Source organism: Camarhynchus parvulus, chromosome 2 (genome assembly GCF_901933205.1).
Source record: "Camarhynchus parvulus chromosome 2, STF_HiC, whole genome shotgun sequence".
Classification (NCBI taxonomy): domain Eukaryota; kingdom Metazoa; phylum Chordata; class Aves; order Passeriformes; family Thraupidae; genus Camarhynchus; species Camarhynchus parvulus.
Genome location: NC_044572.1, coordinates 143,279,948 through 143,300,540, shown reverse-complemented (window position 1 = coordinate 143,300,540; position 20,593 = coordinate 143,279,948). Strand labels below are relative to the sequence as shown.

The 20,593-nt window shown below is 42.1% G+C and overlaps 1 protein-coding gene across 1 annotated transcript; it reads left to right on the top strand.

Moving 5' to 3' along the window:
- The first annotated feature begins 468 nt into the window (after positions 1 to 468).
- HHLA1 (HERV-H LTR-associating 1) lies at positions 469 to 18,890 on the top strand. Its single transcript, XM_030943743.1, has 16 exons — positions 469 to 511; positions 4,603 to 4,711; positions 5,571 to 5,630; positions 6,681 to 6,761; positions 7,227 to 7,310; positions 7,403 to 7,486; positions 9,226 to 9,309; positions 9,861 to 9,917; positions 10,026 to 10,112; positions 10,867 to 10,953; positions 11,981 to 12,187; positions 12,693 to 12,764; positions 13,003 to 13,077; positions 17,730 to 17,886; positions 18,541 to 18,623; positions 18,847 to 18,890. The coding sequence occupies exons 1-16, from the start codon at positions 506 to 508 to the stop codon at positions 18,888 to 18,890; spliced, it is 1,377 nt and encodes a 458-aa protein (XP_030799603.1). The 5' UTR covers positions 469 to 505.
- The last annotated feature ends 1,703 nt before the right edge of the window (positions 18,891 to 20,593 follow it).

Sequence of the window (20,593 nt, the reverse complement as noted above, 5' to 3'; positions counted from 1 at the left end):
AGGCACTTTGTGTGCTTACGATTGTGTTACCTCTGGTGAGTCCTTCAGGGATTAGGATAACAATTTTCACAGGATTTTAAGGAAAGATTATCAAGCCTGTCTACTCAAAGTTTTTCACAAGGTGTTTATTAACATCTGGCAATAACTTTCAGTGTTATATAGGCTCTGAAGATCATAATTTTTGTCATGAGAAATCAGGTAAGTGGATGTTAACTATTCCAGATCTTGGTGGTTTTGCTTGTACTTGGAGGAAACCTTCTCAGCTGTGCTATTAATGCTCAGTGGAAATGTAGCAAATTAAATTATTTTTTTTACTAAATGTAAATTTATTGCATTATATTGCATTCTCACACAAATAAATCTGAACTTAAAAAGTAATTGTATCAATGTAATGAAGCGTGCAGTTGTAATGGGCATATTTTCACATTAACTTGAAATATTTCTTTAGACTTGGTGGATGATGGTGTGCTTAAAATGAGACATTACCTTTAGATGTTGCAACTGAATGAAGGTAAGGAAATTTGTACTCAAGGACTTTCCTCTTTTATTTCTTTGTTCTCTTGATTTCTGTTCTGCTCTGTTAAGCGTGAAGACGTGAGGAAACTGCTTGAGATTGGAGAGCAGTACGTTGGTACAGGAAAAATGAAAACTATTTAAACTTCATGGTTACCTGCCACATTAAAAGGAGTTCTACTGAAGGATAGCTAATAAACACATTGGTTTAAGATTGCTGTTAACCCAGAGTAACAGGGAGGGATTTAATAAGAGGTCTTCTTGAGTGTATAAAAGTAATTTGAACTGGATTAAAATCTCCAATTCAGCAGTTCAGGGAACTCTGGATCAACAGTTCTAAATAAAATAGATTCTACTAATATCATTCAGTTTAAAATAAACAGAGGAGGATTGTTATACCAGCAGAGGTGAATGAGAAACTGTAACCAAAGACTTGACCCCCAGTCTTTATCAGACAAATGTTTGGAAGGAAAACCTTCTCTGAGTCAGTTTATGGGATTTATCTGCCTGCTTGGGGCTGTGAGGCACCTGTGGATCTCAGTACAGTCTGGAATGGAAATGGTGATTTTGGTCTGGAGGACAATGAGGGTTTCATATTTGCAACCTGGACATGTATTTCAGTCATCACAGTGGAGTCACTTCAAGAGAGATACAGTTGCAAAGCAATAAAGGCTTGTCCCTGATAAGTAGAAATTGGATATTGAATAACCAGAGTAACGCAAATGTGACGTGTATTACAAGAGTTAATATTACTAATATCCACATTGCTGAGAGATAAGATATGTCAGGCAACAGTTCTAGGAATAGTTGTCACACATAGTTTTGAAATTTGGTTGGATGGCATAAATTTCAGGGAGTTAATACTGGAAAAAGATTTTGGGAAGCAACTAAAAGCTAATGCTTCAAATTTAAATCAAGCCTCTATCCAATAAGGAGCAAGGGTAGTCCCTTTTGGAGTGATATCCCTAGTATTAAGATTTATCTGCAATTTCTTTTTAAGCATTTTGTGCTAGTCAGGGAACACAGCAGTGCTAAAAATGGCATTCATGCAAAACAAACACTCTCATGAATGGGGGATTTTCCATCATTTTGTAGGAACAATACTCAATATTTCTTTGGTAGAAGTAGAGGAAGATTTGTCTTACTGTGATCCATCCTTCCAGGTAATCTTTGCGTGTTGTCCCTATCATTAGATGTTTTGCTTGGCTGAGTCTGTAGTGTGATATGGCCAGGTAATGCCTTCTCTGAATTCCTGCTGGAAATCAGCACTATGTATGCAGAGAGTTGTTTGTGTTGATTAGCACAGAGGAGCAGCTCTGTGGGGAGGACAGCAGGGAACTGAGAATTCAGGTGAGAAAGAAAGCTTCACCCAGTGTATGGGGAATGCTTCCAAGCACAATTTGTCTTGCTCTATTCTGTTTGTATTTTTACAACTTTTCTCTCTCTCCTAAAATAGATGATCCCTTCATGTGTCAATCCTCTTGCCTCTTCTCTGTGTTTTAGGAATGTGATCTCTCTAGACCCTGCTCTTACTTGCTACACCAAGTCCTTTGTCAAATGATTTTCCCCTGTCCTGCTGCCATGAACAACTCTGGCCAGTTTTAATAAATCAACATTAAGATCTCTGATAGGAGATTAACTGCTATCTACCCTTTTACTTATGAACCTCTGTAAAACAGTTGTGCTTTCACATCAGTCTGTGAAATGCTCTCACCAAGGATTTCAGTGCCAGTGTGATTCACTGGTGACCCAGGAGAGCCCATATTCCTCAAAGCAGGTCCTGGAAATCCAGTTTCCTCATGGTGGGTGAACACTGGCATTGATCTGTAGGGACAGACTGAAAATGGCACAGGGCATGCCCTCTTCTCCCACCTCCTAGCTCTGGGTCTTTCAACTGCCATGCAGCCAAAATCCTTGTGAAGGGCAGAGGAGTGGGGTCACTCACTAGTCAGGGCTGCAGAGACCCTCAGGCTGGCCAGCCTTGCACCTCAGGGACAGCTCAGTGGCAGCACTTCTGCTGTCTGCATTTTCTGCTGGTGTCCCTTGGGTTGGTGTGCACAGGGACAGCACTGGCTCTGCAGCCTGGTCACTCCTGTGTGTGCATGGAACAGCTCACAGGGGCTGTGGCCCATAAACACTGGACCATCATCACAAAGCACAGCTCATCCTATTGCAGATTTTGCAGAGCTAAGGTGACACTTCTCATTATACAATCAAAATTCATACAGTTCTATTATAAGCAGCAAATCACCCCACTTCTGACCTCAAACAAAGACACAACCCAATAGTTTCCCTTTAATAGGAGATTTGATTATCTAGATGCACCAGCCACCATGGACCCCTGCTTCAAATCACATGCAGTTACAACCCACCCAACTCTCCACCTCCCCAAGCCTACTCTCCCCAACAGCCACCTCCCTGCTGCTTTGCAAAGCACCATTTCCTCACACTCAGCTCCACAGAGGAGCATCTCTCACCAATTCCTCTCTATTTCATTGAAACAATCCAAAGACCACAAAAAAATTACCAGAATCCAGAGATGTGGGTCGGTTTTACCCAATCTCCATGCAGACTACACCTCCACTGCTTCCATCACATCAACCTGTGAGCAGGCTTGAGCTAACTCACTGCTCTCCCCTCATTACAGAGTCCACAGATCCATTAAAAACAAACAAACAAGCAAACAAACAAACAAACAAAAAGCTGTTACAAGTCCCAGGAAGCTTCATAACACCAGAGAGTGGAAGCAGGGATAGCCTTGCCAGGGAGTCAGGCCTTGGGATTTTCATGACAGCAACATTTTCATGGTCTGTAATCTAGCAGTTTGCCAGATTCCAAATATTGTTGCAAGAAAAGCCAGGTTTAGGATTTTTGGCACTGGACTTGCCCATGGGATACTGGACTCTGTCCATGCATAATTCCTCCATAGAAAGGTGATGGAGTATGAAGTCTGGGAATGAGATTTGACCAACACTTTCTGCCTCAGTTCCTTTCTTCTGCACATGCTGTGCAGAAACTGTGGATGAGTCCAAGCTTGGGTCTGAGTAAAAAGGATTGGGCAGATGGGCTGAAAAGGTAGGATGAACTGCTTGAATGCTCTTAGAGCCTTGCTTGAATTAGCAGAGCTGGCACTTACACACTTTTGACTCATCAGGCCAGCAAACACAGACATTTCCAACACAGAAATATTTAGTATTGTTCCACCATCCCAGGGAAGAATCTCTTTAGAGCCACTAAGTACAAATAAGCCATTTTTTGAATGTGTCAATTCTCCAGTGACTTCAAGATGAAAAATATTTTAAATATGATGATAATAGTTTTCTAATCAAACAGTATTACCTTCAAGATAATGTTTTGCTGCATACTTGCAAGATTAGCTGCTCCAAGAGGATATTAAAAAATTTTGGGCTTTTTTTTTTTTTGCTGGTTTTCATATCATCCCTCATTTTCTGACAACTACAGAGTTATTTGACATGTTCTGATATTGAAAAAACAGGGGAAACATGAAAAGAAACCTTTTTTTTTCCCTCCTCCCTAACCATGTAATTAAATCTTTGAAACCTGGAAAGCAGCTCATGGTCTGAAAGGTAGAACACTGTTAATCCTTACCAAGCAGGTAGGCAAGGCAGCACAGGACACAACCTGGTGATAGTAACTACAGAAATACAAAACCAGGAATAATCAGAAAAGCAACATTTCTGTGGAAGAGAACTTCAGTTGTCATTTCTAGTCTGAAACTAAACATAAGCAAATTTTATTTTCTTTTAGCAGAACGGCTTTAGGCACTTGATGTGTCAGGTGCCTTTTAGGCACAGCTCATCCTGCCAGAGAAGAGGGTTGTGTTGACAACATTACCAATCCTCCAGAAAAGCCAGTTAGGCAGGACTCAAAACCAAGAGGCATCCAGAGGCACAGAGGAAATACTGATTGTGGGATCTCTGCTCCTTTGTCATTTCCAACCCAATCTTTCTCTGCATCACAGAAATCAGATATTTCACCTGTGGTTAAATCATTCTGGGACAAGGGCTGGACAAAGTTGCTCCATGCTAAAAATTTTACCACCACCAAAAGAGCATTTCTCTCTCCTAGAGCAGCCAAACCTGCTGGAAGTCAGCATCCATAATGCAGGGGCTCTGCTGCCAGGTGGCAGCGAAGATGAGCCTGGGATTTCTGTGTCTCTTTCTGGTTTTCAGCACAGGTAAGGACAATGGGCTGGTGCTCCCCAGGGAATACCCCAGTGTCTACCTCCCAGCTGCTCCCACAGCCCCATTGCCACATCTGAAGGGCTGGAGCTCCAGGGCTGGTGTCACTCAGCAGAGCAGAGCAGGGGTTGCCTGTTCCTGGATCCCATGCTGAGAATCTGGAATCAGAAAGGTTTAAAAGGAAAGAGAGGGAAGGGTTAGAAGAGCTCCTACCACCTAGATTGTCAATCCAAATTTAGCTGTGACTAATTGAGGGTTGTTAATACAGCTGATTAACACAACATCGCAATTTATAAACCTTGGATTATACACTGCCTACTGGGTATTTCTCCTTTATAAACATAGATAAAGGGGAACTTGGTTGGCTGAGAAGCTAAAGCTTCATAGGAACATGGCAGATTAGCATTTTCTAGCACTGACTCCTTTGGAGAGACTTTTGGATTACTCCTAGGAGGCACTCAGCTCTCCTCTGGTGGGATAGGAAACCTAAATCTCAAACACATACCTTCAACTTGTCCTGCAATCTCTCATTTACTGCTGTGCACCTCAGCTGGTCACCAAGTGATCCCAGAAACCCAGTCCAACCTCCTGAGCCCAGTTTCAGCCCATTCCTCCTGCAACACAGCTCTTGAGGACAATCCTCAATTGCATGACTGCTCTGATAACAAGCATGCAGAAAGAAGGGAAGATTTGTTTGGATTTGGCATTATTTTACTCTGTACCTTGCATCAAATTCTGGGTGCAAGCCTAGTGAGGATCTCTACAAATATTTGCTATTATAGTTTTATTTTGATTATTGGGGGGCAAATTCAACAGGAAAAAAACTGTTTCTCAGTCTCTTTCTTCCCTTTTCAGCTTCGTGCCTAAGAAAAGAAAACAAGAAAGAGAAGCAATTGGCAGTGCTGGCTACTGCAGGTAACAGGCAGCACATCAGGGGCCCCAGAGTCAGGGTGGGGATGGGAGAGGGAGGTGCTGCGCTGGGCATGGAGATGGCAGCAGATGGGCCCTGCTCCTGCAGAGCCTGTGAGCCCCAACCCACCCAGTCCAGTCCCTGGCCATGTTAACAACTGTCCTTCCCAAAATCTGCTCTTCTCTTTTTCCTTTCTCTCCTTCCCAGCTCTTCATTCCCTTTTGTTTTTCCTTTTCTCTCTGCTACGCTGTGGACAAGTGCTGCTTTCAGCCCTGGGGTGCAGCTTGGCTTCAAACTGGTTATAAATAGTACTGATGTCATTGGAAAATTGCATTTCTCCCCAGATTCAATTTTGTTCGCATCTCAGCTCTCTGTGCTTCTTTTTCTGTCCTGCTCTGTTCTTCCTCTCTCTGTCATGCTCACACACACCTTCCTCCCTCACACAGACACTGCACTGCTCGGCTTCTGCATGACTTTGTGGGAGAGAAGCAAAAAAAAAATCTTTGAAAAGACTTGGGAAAAACAAATAAGCAACAACAACAGAAATAAAATATGTTAAGATAAAAAGAGTGATTTGGCTACAGCAATTTTTTTTCTGTAAAAAGCAATATAGCCATCAATGTAGCTGAAAAACAAAAATCTGTATTTTCACGTAGGTTTGGGGAAGGTGGAACATTTCCTAGGCACTTTCTCTGCCTTTTGTGACCTGCATGGTGAGATCTGCTGCTCTGTTGGCAGCGAACACCCATTGCCCAGCAGGGGAGAGCACCAGCATGCCAGGGCTGGCAGGGTCCTGCAGCTGCTCAAGGCCATGGTCAAGGGCACAGCTGGCAGACCTGAATTTTGGCCCACCACTCCACTGCTGCTGTATCTTGCTATTTCCTAGACTCATCTCCGTGGTGGACTTTTACTCTCCCATCAGTGTTTTTTTTGGTACGCCCCAAACGTGCATAATCTACTCTTTTTGGTTTTCCTGTTCTGGCAGATTTCCAGCACACATGAGCAGTGGCTGCACAGCTGTTTCCTTGTGCCTTCATGTACCCCTTTTCTTTCAGAGCTGCCTGCAAAGTCCCTGGACCTGGCTGCCATTAACCTGACAGAGCTGGTGAATGGGATGCTGAGCACTGCACTCAGAGGTAATGGGACACAGCCGGGCAGGTCACAGCTGCCAGCCCAGCAGAGCAGGAGAAAAAGCACTACAGGTGCTGGCAGGAGAAGCTGTAAACATGTGCTGTCAGCCTCCAGAGCTGCTTCTAGGGGCATGTTACCTCTGTGCATTTATCATGCAGATGGCTGTCTACCCCAGAGATCTTGGAAATTAGTGTGGGTTTATATATAGACACAATATAATTACTTGTAGGATGCCTTTCAAAAGCACTTTCTAATCCAGTGTACATTTCAATTAAAAGAAAAACAAAATAAAAAGGAAGAAGCAATGCAAATGATCGTGCCTTCAGTGGAAATGAGAATGGACTGAGTGTGAGGCAGCTGTATCATACTGGCACCTTGGGAATCCTTCAGACGCTAAATGAGCAGAGTCAAAACATGCTGTTCTCACTATTTATTCCCAGCTCTAATAGCATGGACCTGTGTCTCTGCAGGTACCAAGAAACTCTTCTCTTTGCTGAGCATCACCTCTTACAGCTCGTTCGCCTTCCACAAAGTGTCAGTCACCATTTACAACAGTGAGTGTTGGGTTTGCTCAGCTCTGGAGCAGCTTCTTTCCCACAGCCTATGCCACAACACGCTGATTTTTTTTCTCTGTCTCTCCCTCCAGTCTCTAATGCAAAAAATATTGACCCTGGCAAGCTCCCTATGCACTACTGCTACTGTTTGAATAATGTGACAAATGACTTGACAGGTGGGTACACAAAAGAGGTTGGCAATTGCATGTGCTTAAGCTAAATTATTTCCTTTGGAGCTGAAGGCTGTAGTCTGAATTCTGCAGACTTCATCCTTTTGATTTCCACCACCACTCTGAGGCCAACAGCCGTAACTCACAAGGAGTGGCTGCTCTAAGTCCACAGCCTCAGGTGGCTGCAGCCAGTCTGGGATGGAGCCACCAGCCAAGTGACTCATGTGGTTTGACTGGCAAAAGCCTCCCCTTCCTCCTTGGAAATACAAGTTGCAGCACAGGAGAGACAACCAGCAATACGTGGTACCTCATCTTGGCCACTTTTTCTCTCCTGAGATAACCCTGAGGAGATGAACAAGGGCTTCTCTGCACCAACAGAGAAACTTCCACTTGTTATAGTGACTTCTTCGAGCCAGGTCTAATAAGCTCTGAGAGGCCTATAACACACCCAAGATAGCTCAGCTAGCCTTGGAGGCATAAAAAGCAGCAGGATGGCTTCTGTTGCAGTGTTGGAAACAAAAAGGTTTAATAAAAGTCAAAATAACAAACAGAAAAACAGAGCCAGGTGCTAGACGTTCTTGCTCCTGGTAAAACACTTTACAAAAGCCTTTGGTTTCTTTATTCACATCCTCTTCTAGTTAATTGCCCAGGCAAGACTTTTTGGCTTCTGTCTAATCAGCTATCTTTAAGTTTGAGATGAAGTCCCCTGGGTCCTATGAGGCATCTTTTCACTTATTTGAGGAGAGAAACTTCTGGGTTTCTTTCCTTTTAAGGGGACAAAGGATAGTTTTGTCACTCCACCAGCAAGAGGCGCACTCCTCCATCCAGTAACCGCAATGAGCCCAAGAGAAGGGAAAAGCAAGCACTAACATCTTCATAGAACTGTTAAATGGACTACAAAATACTGTTGGGCAAACCCTTCACCTGAAATCCTCATTCACACCCCTGATTTCACAGAATTTAACATTTCAGGATCCATCTGAGTGTTTGGATTCTTTAGCTGGTTAATGTAGGGCATCAAGAGTAGATCAACGGCTACAGACCACACTCTAAAGCCTCTAGATGTGACCCTGCACAAGCCACAGTGGCTTTCATGCCTTTCTCTGGACCCACACATCTCACAAGCCTTTATGGATAATTACCCAGTTTGCCTTGGAGAATAACAGAGAAACTTTAATCTTTGTGCTGCAATTCCAGAATATCTTGGGGATTGGAGCATTCTCCAAAGCAGTAAAAATTCAGGGCTCAGGTCCAGCACTCCCTAAGTGAGAACAGTGACCTGGTACTGCTAGGAAGTACCACTAAAACACCACCAGCCATTTCTTGGGCTGACATCTGAATCATCCTTATGTCTGAAGCAGACCCCAGAGGAAAGAATCCAATGCCTATTGGAAGGTCCTACACAGCAGACAAGCAATTACAGCAGGGAAAGCCTGCAGGCTTTAGATCTCCTTCTACATTTAAGCAGACTAAGTACAGCATTACTTTAAAATGTTCTCTTGAACAGATAAATTCCATTTAAGTTTGCTTTTAGACACAAAAATGTCATTTTGGGTATCATCTTTGAAACATACTTCTGAAAGTATTCTTGTGCTTTCTTCAGTTCACTCCAGCAAAATATTCTAACCTTTGCCATGTATGAGCATATATCTAAAATATCATCACATATAAGAGTGAATTTTTGACTTGGCACACATGATAGGATATGTGTTTTCAATAATAAACTTTCTCTATTTGTTGTTTAGATTTTACAGCTCTACTTGTTGATATCATTGGAAACTCCACCAGTTATCTCACAGAAATTTTCAAATCCACTTCTATTCTCTCAGGTTTGCATTTCCTTTGAACATTTATCATTGTCTTATAATTTTCTCCTGACATGAAATCAACCATAAAAATGTGGATAAAAGCCTATTGCTCTTATTCAACAGCATTTTTCTTGCAGCACATGGAACAAGATACATACATAATGTGAATGTGTGTAATATAGAGATGTACATGTTTCTACGTTATGTTGTTTGAATGTTTTATAATTAATTACTAAAATTGGTGGGTTTGAGAATTATTATTACATACTGATATTTTGAGCAATTCTGGTTCACAGAGAATAAGTATGGGCTATTTTATCTGAAGATGTTTTTCCATATAAAAATGCTTGTAATTTAGAATTTTAATTAGATAGAAACTTTTCCCCTGAAGATACAAACATTTTGATTTGATGGTAGTTTGAGATTTTTGTCAAAAATTAGCTCAGAAGAAACATACTTGGTCAGCTGCCATAGCCACATGCCATTTTTTGTCTGTGTTTTCAACTGTTTAAGATAATTCCATGTAAGGAAAACTGGTAACGGTGATCTCTTTTATGTTTTTTGCTTTTCAGTGCGTCAGAGCAATGACTCGGATTGTATCTACATCTGTGTGATGGCAGGGCAGACAGGTAAAAGTTAAAATCATTCCACCCAACAATATTTCCCTAGTTTTCCTCAGTGATGATTTATACTGGAAACAAGCCTTTGTTGATATTTGTAAGCATTTCTATTTGCAGGGAAAAATCTGTCTGACTTTTTGGAAATACTAGATAAGTCTCCTGTTATTAATTACACATTTTCCAGTAACACATCATCTGACCTGGGTAAGTACACCCTGGGCAATAAAAGGAAACAGGAACCACAGTGAAAATCATGTCCATAATGCTCTTGCAATGAGTACTCCATCCTCACTTCCACTACTAGAAATATTAATTTTTTTATTATTTCTTATCTATTTGCATAATATTATATATTTGGTTATAGTTAGAATAATATTTTGTATTGTTGAAAATTTAATACAGTAATTATATAATAAATGTAAGTACATTTTACAATCTTTAACGATTTTTTACAAGGTCTTCTGGTGGAGCAAAACCTGCTGGGATGAGAGCTTTTAGAGAATTCAGCATTGGGCTGGGGAGGGTCTCTAGTGCTCTTAAATCTAACTGGGTACCTTCCATAGCTCTCAGCACAAATGACCTCCTACATGAGTTACATTCAGAGTGCAGGTGAATACATTCAGTCATTGTCCTGTGTGGCTCCTCCACCCAAAACTGCTTTGCCAGTTTGAGCTGCCCTTCAGGTGCTCACCTTTCATTGTTGCCCATCACTATCTCCCATTTTCAAGGACAGATTAATGCAGGCAAACTGAAATCAGTGGCAAGTTGTGCTGAAAGCTGTGGGATGTTTCTCCTTTTAAAACCAAACAAAAACAATGACTACACTTGGCCAAAACCCCCTTTAATTAGAAACAGCTACTTCTATGGTAGCAGAATCTGATTTCTTTCCTTTTTCTCACACAATATGCAGTGGATAGTGAATGCTCTAACCTTGTCTCCTCATACCTCCAAGACCTAGATTCAATTTTCTCAAGTTTCATGAAGTTGCAGGAAGACCCTAACAAGACACTGGATTCATCAGCAGAACATGTGTGGACATTTAAATGTGAGCAAATATTGTCAGACCTAAATTTGTATTCTCCTTGATTAATGTCTTGACAAGTGATCGTGTATGTTTGCTGCACAGTTAACTGTGATGTTAACTCCAAATAAAGGGTAGCATAAAATTTCTCTGAGTCAGCAAATGATGCCAGTAATGCATTGAAGAGCTGGACAATAGAGAAACTCTTGTGAAAAGCATTTTACAGAAAAAAATAAGTTTTCTAAAGAGGCAGGGAAGAAGAGAAAAACTCCTTGTTGTTTTCAAACCAAAAAATAAGATTATTTAAACTATTTCCTCTTATTTTCTGTGGGGCTTTTTTCTGTATTATTCTCTATTTCTTTATATGACATTCAGTTGTACTTGAGCATTTCATAAACTTTAGTGCATTTAACTTTGCTACAGGGCTACAAGATAGAAAAGTGCTGCTCTGCCCCATTTTGGAAGCCCAAAAGCAAACCTTTGCTAGCTTGTGGTAGAAATCAATAGAAATTCTGACCTTGACTTCATACCTCCTTGTCAGTGCAGCTGCATCTGTCTCCTACAAAATGCCTGCATTTCCTGTAGGCAGTCTGCTGTCTTTTATAATTTTTTTTTAATTTCCTAAACCACATGCCCACCTTTGTTATCTCTCATATCCATGAGTGTCAGTTCTCAATCTGCAGCATCTGCCCTCCAGTACCTGCCTGCTCACCTTCAAACAGACAAGACCTTTTCCCTTTCTACTGTAGTGAAGCAGTTCAGGAAATTAAGCCCAAGTTATGTCAAGGAAAAAACAGAACCCTGCAGGAACATTTCAGTTCCTTTATTTGTTTATGAAAACTCTCACATTAAAATGTTCTCAGTTAAAATTTCAAACATTATTGGAGCTCCCTGAATTCCCATATTTAAAACAAAATGGACAAGTGCCTGCTCAAGTGCCAGAGAAGCACTCAAGGGGTAGATGGGATTTTCTGGGTGTATTTTAGATATTATTCTGCCCCAGTGTGTTGCAGTTGCTGGTGCCCTTTCTCTGTCTCTCTTGCTTCTCCAGCTCCCAGGACCCCTCTTGCCCAAAAAGGAGGGGGAATCCCCACCATCCCCACCACGAAGTTCCCGCTGTGGCCAAGGACAGTTGGAGCCAAAGGCTCGTGGTTTCCATCACCCCACGTGGATGCTCCCAGGCCCCAGGGCATGGCCAGACCCCCCCTGAGCCCTGGGGGCAGCCTGGCCCCACCAGCAGCCCTGCAGCCCAGCCCCAGTGAGTATGGCCAGGAGCTCTGGAACCTGCCCTGCCCCACTGCTCTGGGGTTTGGCCAAGTGTCTCTGAGTGGAGGTTGGAGAGCCCTTCAGGGACACCCGCTCTGGTTTACCAGTGGTTTGATTACTTTATTGCAGAAATGTCAAAATCAGCTCGAGGTTCCATCCTGTAGTTTATAAGCTTTAGGGGAAAAACCTGGTCTTGCTTCCCACAAACACCTCTGCCTCACATTTAGCTCCAAATTTGGTGAGCAGACCTGTGAAAAAGCCATGTAGAAATGCTTCTTTTGCCTTTTTGAAACCCTGCCCTTCCCTAGACCACAGTCTATTTGAGTTCTAGTCAAGTACAGCTTTTGTCCTTCCTATTTCATCCTGGCATGTTTATATGTCATTGGCAGTACTGGGTGAGGGCCTCTGGCTGTTGAACTGTCTCATACCTAGAAATTCTTCTCAGTAGACAGATAAATAATTAATAAAAGGAAGGGTGTGTCTGTCTCTTCCCACAGCTGACACGTCCATGCTTTGGATGCAGACAGGGTCTCCACAAGAAGCCAGCAAAGTGATGCAAACAGAGCCAGGTAAGACTGGTCTGGGATAGCAGCAAATTGTGTCAGTTGGCACATTTATGAAATAGAAAGTAATAAATAGAAATAGATGACTGATAATGTGTTCATACATCACTGTCCATGTAGATGTTTATTAATGAACTGTGCGTTCAGGGTTAGTTTTTTTTCTTCCTTTTTGCTGCTCCTTCAATTAACCTGCCTTTTTGTTTTAAGATGTCAAAGCAAGTTCTATACTTTTCCCTCCCTCCAGATTTGCCCTCCACAGTACTGCCTCTGCCACCTTCCTACCGACCTGGTGTGACACTGAAACTTTACTCAGCTACCAGTGAGTAAATGCACAGGAACAGCAATGTGTTTGCAAGCAATGCAAGATAGAAACATTCCCATGCAGCAAAAACATACATGGTTAATTAGCTTGTGATAGTTTATGTATGTAAACCACCCCAAATGTCCAAGGGACTGCTTCCCATTTGCTTGTGAATGGTACACAACTGCAAATTCATAACATAGACTATATTGTGGTGATAGAATTAACATAGGTACTCTGTGGGGCAATTTTAGCACTGATTGGTTATCAGAGAATTCATTCTTATAAGTCATTGCAAAAGAAAATATCATGCTTTAAATCCCATCATAAATAAAATTATGAAACCAGCTCATGCCACATGAAACCCCCGTAATTGTTCTGAATTTACAATACTGCATACTACTTCCTCAGCTAAAAAAGGATCATCATCAACTAGATTTTCATCAAAGCTCAGTTCTCATCTCCTGTTTCTGTGTGGTGACTGTCTAGGAGAAGCATGGATGCTGGGTAGTGCAAAGATAACAGATCAGCTTGACCTCCAGGAGTCTTCAATATCACTTAGGCTTGATATTTTAGAAAAAAAATAGAAGAGTCTAAGGAACTAAAATGCTGGGCAAATCACTTTCATTTTCATGGTATCTTTTTAGCTGTTATAATGCTATTTAATTCTGAAATCAGATTTCATTCTCTCTCATCTTACTTCTGTTTGAAGAGCTCCAAACACCAGAGTCCTCCTCTGGTGTGCAACACTATAGACCCTGGAGAACCTAGGATGCTTTGAAAAGGTGGAAAACATGGATTTCAGTGAGATGGGATAATTGGAGTCACCAAATGCCTCTGTGTGAGGAGCCATGGAGGCACAGGCTGCCTGCCTGATTCTAACAACCACACATTTGGGGAAATAAATCCAGCAGTGGGATCCTTAAGTAAGAAAGGGCATTCACATTGTTTTGAAGGATGACTCATTATTCCAATAATTCATTTCTTTAATCACAGAAGCGGGTGTCAACTAATAAAACATGTAAATGTGCATATTAGAGCGTGCAGGGAGGGATATTTTGAGTCTGAATCATTCACAATAACCATGACATTGGTCTTCACTGGTAGCAAAATTTAATCTCAGTGTCACAGGGATGTGATATTGAATTAATAAAAGAGCTGTCTTTTTATTGCAAAAGTTGGACACTTCACTGCCCCTGACAATAATGTGGCAATTTGAAACACATGGGAGGAAATCTGCACGGGAGCTGTGGTTCTTGCCTTTTCTGGTCTCTTGACTAATTCAATCTCTTAAGAAAGAGAATTTTTAGAACAAGAAATTCTGAAATAAATTCCTACTTTTACTTATCTTTATGAACTTATGTACTAACACAAAAAAATACATTTCACAGTAGAAATTTATTACAGAAGAGGTAGAAAGCATTACTATGAATGGGTGGAAATTTAAATTTCAATGATATGATGTGAATATACCATGCAATAAAAAAAATAAATAGAAAATTAATTGAAAAATTATTTCATCATTAAATAAATACAGTATTATGCAAATGCAGTATTAATTTAAAGTGATTGTCAAAAATGAAACCCAAATCAACTTCCTTAGCTTTCAGCATTTTTGTTTGACTTCTCTTTCCCACACAGATGACTTCAAATTGAAATTGCCAATGTTCAATTTGCAGCTAGATAAAAGTGAATTTCTGCTGGCAAAACACATGACTTGAATAAAGCATTTATTACCTGCTTAGTAGAATAGGAGGACTCACAGCCTGTGGAGGCTGAAATTTGTACAGGGAGGCCTTCAGCAAGTTTTAATTATTTATCAACTTTATTATTTCTCATCAATTTTAACATTACTTTTCAGGGACAACTTATATTAAAGCCTCATTGTCCCATGCTCTGATATTTGGTTATTTACATTAAGTGTGTTTACTTAAGCAAGGAACCATTAATTTTTAATTTACTCCATGTAAGACAATATCAAGGTGTGTCAAATGCTGTTAAGTGGACAAAGCCTAATGACATTTACGTGAAATTGCTGGGGTGAAGAGAAATGGGTCTCCCTCTTGCCCATCTCTGCTAATTTCACCTGGTATTTGTGTAGTGCCTGTGACACAGCTGGCTTTCAGAGCAGCCTGTGAGTTTGGGAGCTGCCAGGGTCTGTGCCCTGCTCCTCACATACTCCCGCTATCTTGGCCAAGCACTGCCAGGAGAGAAATAGTTTCATAGCAATGAAAATAGTTTCTCTTTCAGGTTGGTAGAGCCTTGATTTTCCTCCTGCCCAAGAATGCCATTTTATATTAAATTTCTTGTCAGCACTAGATGACTCAAGCTTATTTCAACAGAACTTCATTAGTCCAAATTTAACCTTCATAACCTCTGCTATCACATTACATAGCATTGCCCAGAGCTATAAAGTGTGTGAGACATGTGAACCTGGAAATGCAATTACACTGTCTAAGGGGATTATAGTCAGCATGTAAGGTAGTTTATCCACACATGGCCAAAGCCTGCTGCTACTTACACAAAAATGGAAAAAATAGTTGACAATCACACCATGTCTGTCTTTTCTTTCTTTCTTTCTTTCTTTCTTTCTTTCTTTCTTTCTTTCTTTCTTTCTTTCTTTCTTTCTTTCTTTCTTTCTTTCTTTCTTTCTTTCTTTCCTTTCTTCTTTCTTTCTTTCTTTCTTTCTTCCTTTCTTCCTTCTTTCCTTCTTTCTTTCCTTCTTTCTTTCTTTCCTTCTTCTTTCTTTCTTCCTTTCTTCCTTCTTCCTTCGCCCACTTCCTTCCTTCCTTGCATTCCTTCCTTCCTTTCTTCCTTCCTTCCTTCCTTCCTTCCTTCCTTCCTTCCTTCCTTCTTCCTTCCTTCCTTCCTTCCTTCCTTCTTTCCTTCCTTTCCTTCCTTCCTTCCTTCCTTCCTTCCTTCCTTCCTTCTTCCTTCCTTCCACTTCCTTCCCCCACTTCCTTCCTTCCTTTCCTTCGCCACTTCCTTCCTTCCGCCACTTCCTTCCTTCCGCCACTTCCTTCCTTCCTTCCTTCCGCCACTTCCTTCCTTCGCCACTTCCTTCCGCCACTTCCTTCGCCACTTCCTTCCGCCACTTCCTTCCTTCGCCACTTCCTTCCTTCGCCCACTTCCTTCCTTCCTTCCGCCACTTCCTTCCTTCCTTCCTTCCTTCCTTCCTTCCTTCCTTCCTTCCTTCCTTCCTTCCTTCCTCTTCCTTCCTTCCTTCCTTCCTTCCTTCCTTCCTTCCTTCCTTCCTTCCTTCCTTCCTTCCTTCCTTCCTTCCTTCCTTCCGCCACTTCCTTCCCTTCCTTCCTCCCTTCCTTCCTTCCTTCCTCCCTTCCGCCACTTCCGCCACTTCCGCCACTTCCGCCACTTCCTTCCGCCACTTCCTTCCGCCACTTCCGCCACTTCCGCCACTTCCTTCCTTCCTTCCTTCCTTCCTTCCTTCCTTCCTTCCTTCCTTCCTTCCTTCCTTCCTTCCTTCCTTCCTTCCTTCCTTCCTTCCTTCCTTCCTTCCGCCACTTCCTTCGCCACTTCCTTCCGCCCTTCCTTCCGCCACTTCCTTCCCTTCCTTCCGCCACTTCCTTCCGCCACTTCCTTCCTTCCTTCCGCCACTTCCTTCCGCCACTTCCTTCCGCCACTTCCTTCCTTCCTTCCTTCCGCCACTTCCTTCCGCCACTTCCTTCCGCCACTTCCTTCCTTCCTTCCTTCCTTCCTTCCTTCCTTCCTTCCTTCCTTCCTTCCGCCACTTCCTTCCTTCCGCCACTTCCTTCCGCCACTTCCTTCCTTCCTTCCGCCACTTCCTTCCTTCCGCCACTTCCTTCCGCCACTTCCTTCCGCCACTTCCTTCCGCCACTTCCTTCTGCCACTTCCTTCCTTCCTTCCTTCCGCCACTTCCTTCCTTCCTTCCTTCCGCCACTTCCTTCCTTCCGCCACTTCCTTCCTTCCGCCACTTCCTTCCGCCACTTCCTTCCGCCACTTCCTTCCTTCCGCCACTTCCTTCCTTCCTTCCGCCCTTCCTTCCTTCCTTCCGCCACTTCCTTCCTTCCGCCACTTCCTTCCGCCACTTCCTTCCGCCACTTCCTTCCTTCCTTCCTTCCTTCCTTCCTTCCTTCCTTCCTTCCTTCCTTCCTTCCTTCCTTCCTTCCTTCCTTCCTTCCTTCCTTCCTTCCTTCCTTCCTTCCTTTCTTTCCTTTCTTTCCTTTCTTTCCTTTCTTTCCTTTCTTTCCTTTCTTTCCTTTCTTTCTTTCTTTCTTTCTTTCTTTCTTTCTTTCTTTCTTTCTTTCTTTCTTTCTTTCTTTCTTTCTTTCTTTCTTTTCTTTCTTTCTTTCTTTCTTTCTTTCTTTCTTTTCTTTCTTTCTTTTCTTTCTTTCTTTTCTTTCCTTTCTTTCTTTTCTTTCCTTTCTTTCCTTTCTTTCCTTTCTTTCCTTTCTTTCCTTTCTTTTCTTTCCTTTCTTTCTTTTCTTTCTTTTCTTTCTTCCGCCACTTCCTTCCTTTTTCCTTTTCTTTTTCTTTCCTTCCTTCCACCCCATAATGGCATTTTCAGGGATATCCCTTATTTGTTGGAGTAGGGAAGCCATTTCTTTGGAGGCCATAGCCCAGACCAGGCAGAGCAGGAGATGTGGTGGCACAAGCCTTTGGGCTAGCTCAGAGCTGTGTTTTGTCCCCAGGGTGCCCTCAAGCGATGCTCAGAGAGCCCCGTGTCACCTCCCCTCCTGTCACCCTCGTAGTGCAGAAGATCAACCCCTGTGTGATGGAGCTCTGTAGGTTCTTTCAGCTGTGCCTCTGTGTTGGTCAGAGAAGATATTCCAGAAAGGAAGCCATGAGGTAACACCTGGCACTGTGTTTTCTTTCTCGATCTGCTTAAAATACTCCTTTGGGCTTTTTGTTCCCAAATGACAATTTTCAATCACCAATGACTATTTTGGAGGGTCTGTGGCCACTGGCTGAGGCCCAAATATGTCCCAGTGCACCAATCAGTACCTGATCTTGCTTCAGTATTCCAGCTAAGTGGAAAAAGCTCAGCTGCATCTTTCCAAACATCTAATGGCATCACTGAGGTTGGAATTCCAGCTTTTTATTTCCATATTTAATAATAGCAGCATGATACACTGTGCTTATCATGGAATCATAGATTGGTTTGAGTTGGAAGGGATCTAAAGACCATTTATTCCAACTCTGCTGCCATGGGCAGGGACACCTTCCCCTGGACCAGGCTGCTCCAAGCCCAGTCCAACCTGACCTTGAACTTCCAGAGATGAGGCATCCACAGCTTCTCTGGGCAACCTGTGCCACTGTCTCACCACCCTCACAGCAAAGAATTTCTGCCTGATATTTAATATAAACCTGCCCTCTTTCAGCCCGAAGCCGTTTTCCTCCTCATCTTATCACTCCACGCCCTTGTCCAAAGTCCCTCTCCTTATGAAAGATAACAAGCCTCTTATCTTTAACTGCATCTCTTATCTGTAACTCCATCTTCAGATACTGTGTTGAATACTATTCCTGGTTTGTGAAAAATGCAAGTTATGTCTGCGAAAGGGTCAAAAGAGTTGCTTACTCCCACAGTAAGTACATTTTCACTTTATATCTCTATATCTCTACATACCTTGTTATGAAGATATAACAAAGATTTTTGCATATCCACAGAATATTTGCTATCTGTCATCAGATAGCTATTTTATCTGATAATGATTTCCAAATGATTAAACAAATTATTTTACCATCAGGCATGTTTTAATATTTTCTTGTAAAACCTCTTCTAACTAATATTTTCTTGTGTTCTTCCAGCATTAAAGCAAAAATGCCTTAAAAACATCTGTACATCAGTTTAGAGCACTGAGAAATTTTACTGCAAGTTGGAAGACTGGTGGCAGTTTTAGTTTTCTTTTTGATTTCTCAGTGTAAAAATCAGAAAGCAACGTGTTATTTGTAAATATTTGAAATCAGACAAGCTATTAACCAGATGTTAACCTAGAAATGTCTCCTCCTCCAAGTCATTGTAAAAATAATGTCTAAAAAACAGAGATTTTTATACAAGTGATGTAACTGCAATAAAAACTTTGAAAGTCTTTTAAAAATCTTATTTTATAAAGGATATTTACATGGCTGGCTAATGAATGCAAATAGTTTCTATTTATTTTATTGACATTTGAGACATAGTAACCAAAATTAACAAATGCAAAGTAATTTAAAAGCAACCTGAAATACTGAAGACAAGCAGTACTCTCTGGTATTAAACACATGCAGATTATCTTCTAAATCAAAAACTTCCATTACTTTAGCAATTCCTGTTGTGCAGTGTCAACCCAGGAAGTGACAGGATCTTTCATATTTCGAGATGTATTTGTGGGAGCTCACCAGGATTCATAGACACATGGAATTATAGAATGGTTTGGGTTGGAAGGGACCTTAAAGATTATCTACTTCCAACCTCACCAGATCAGGTTGCTCAGGGCCCCTTCCAACACAGCTTTCATTTCCTTGATATGCAAGTCCAGTGAACTAAAAACCAGTTCTAAATAAAAGAAAGAATAACCAAATTAATCACATGATCCCATAGTTTTCTATGCTGCAGCAACATTATGCTACCATCTACCCAGAGTACGTCATCAGGCCATTAATACTGTTTTTAAATAAGAAGTTTATTTGCACTATAGCTGCTGCACATTGATGTTTCACTGAAGAGAGATGTTCAAAGGCAAAGCCAAGGAAGGAAATGGCAATATGAGCAATGCTGACCCCAGGGACAGGTGGGATGCAGTAGTTCTCTTCCAAAATACATTCTGCTGTTGTGCTCAATAGTGTGAGAGAAGAACTTCTGTCATGTCAAAGAGCAGGATAGATTGGAGTGGTACCAATTTCAGCCGATATTGAAAGGCCAATGGAGTAAATAGGAATGTTGATACAATGAGCATGTGCTGGAAATAAGACATGCTGCTATCCAGAAGGACCTCAACAGGCTGAAGAAATGGGCCAACAAGAAATTAATGAAGTTCAAGAAGAGGTGCTGTAACATGGCCATGGCACTGCCATGCTGTGGGAGGTCTCACCCTGTTGGAGCAGCCTCAGTCCATGCCCATTGCCCCTTGTCGTGTCACTGGGCACTGCTGGACAGAGACTGACTGTCCCCTTTGCACCCTCCCCTCAGGTGTTTACTGGATTGATGAGATCCCCCAAGGCTCCTCTAGGGAAGAGTCCCAGCTCTCTTGTCCCCTCCTCATGAGAGATGTTCTGGTCTCTTCATCATCTCTGTGCCTCTTCTCTGAACTGTCCCAAGTTTTTCCATGTCTGTCCTATTCTGGGAAGCCCAGAACTGGACACAGTCCTGCAGATGTGGCCTCACCAGTGCAGAGCAGAGGGGCAGGACCCCTCCTTCAACCTGCAGGCAGCACTTTGCCCAATACAGGACATCCTGAGCCTTCTCTGCTGCAAGGGCACACCTCTCACTTCTGTTCAACCCTGTGTCCAGCAGGACCCCATGTCCTTTTCTAACAAGCTGCTTCCCAGATAGGTGGCCACCAGCACATCTTGGTGT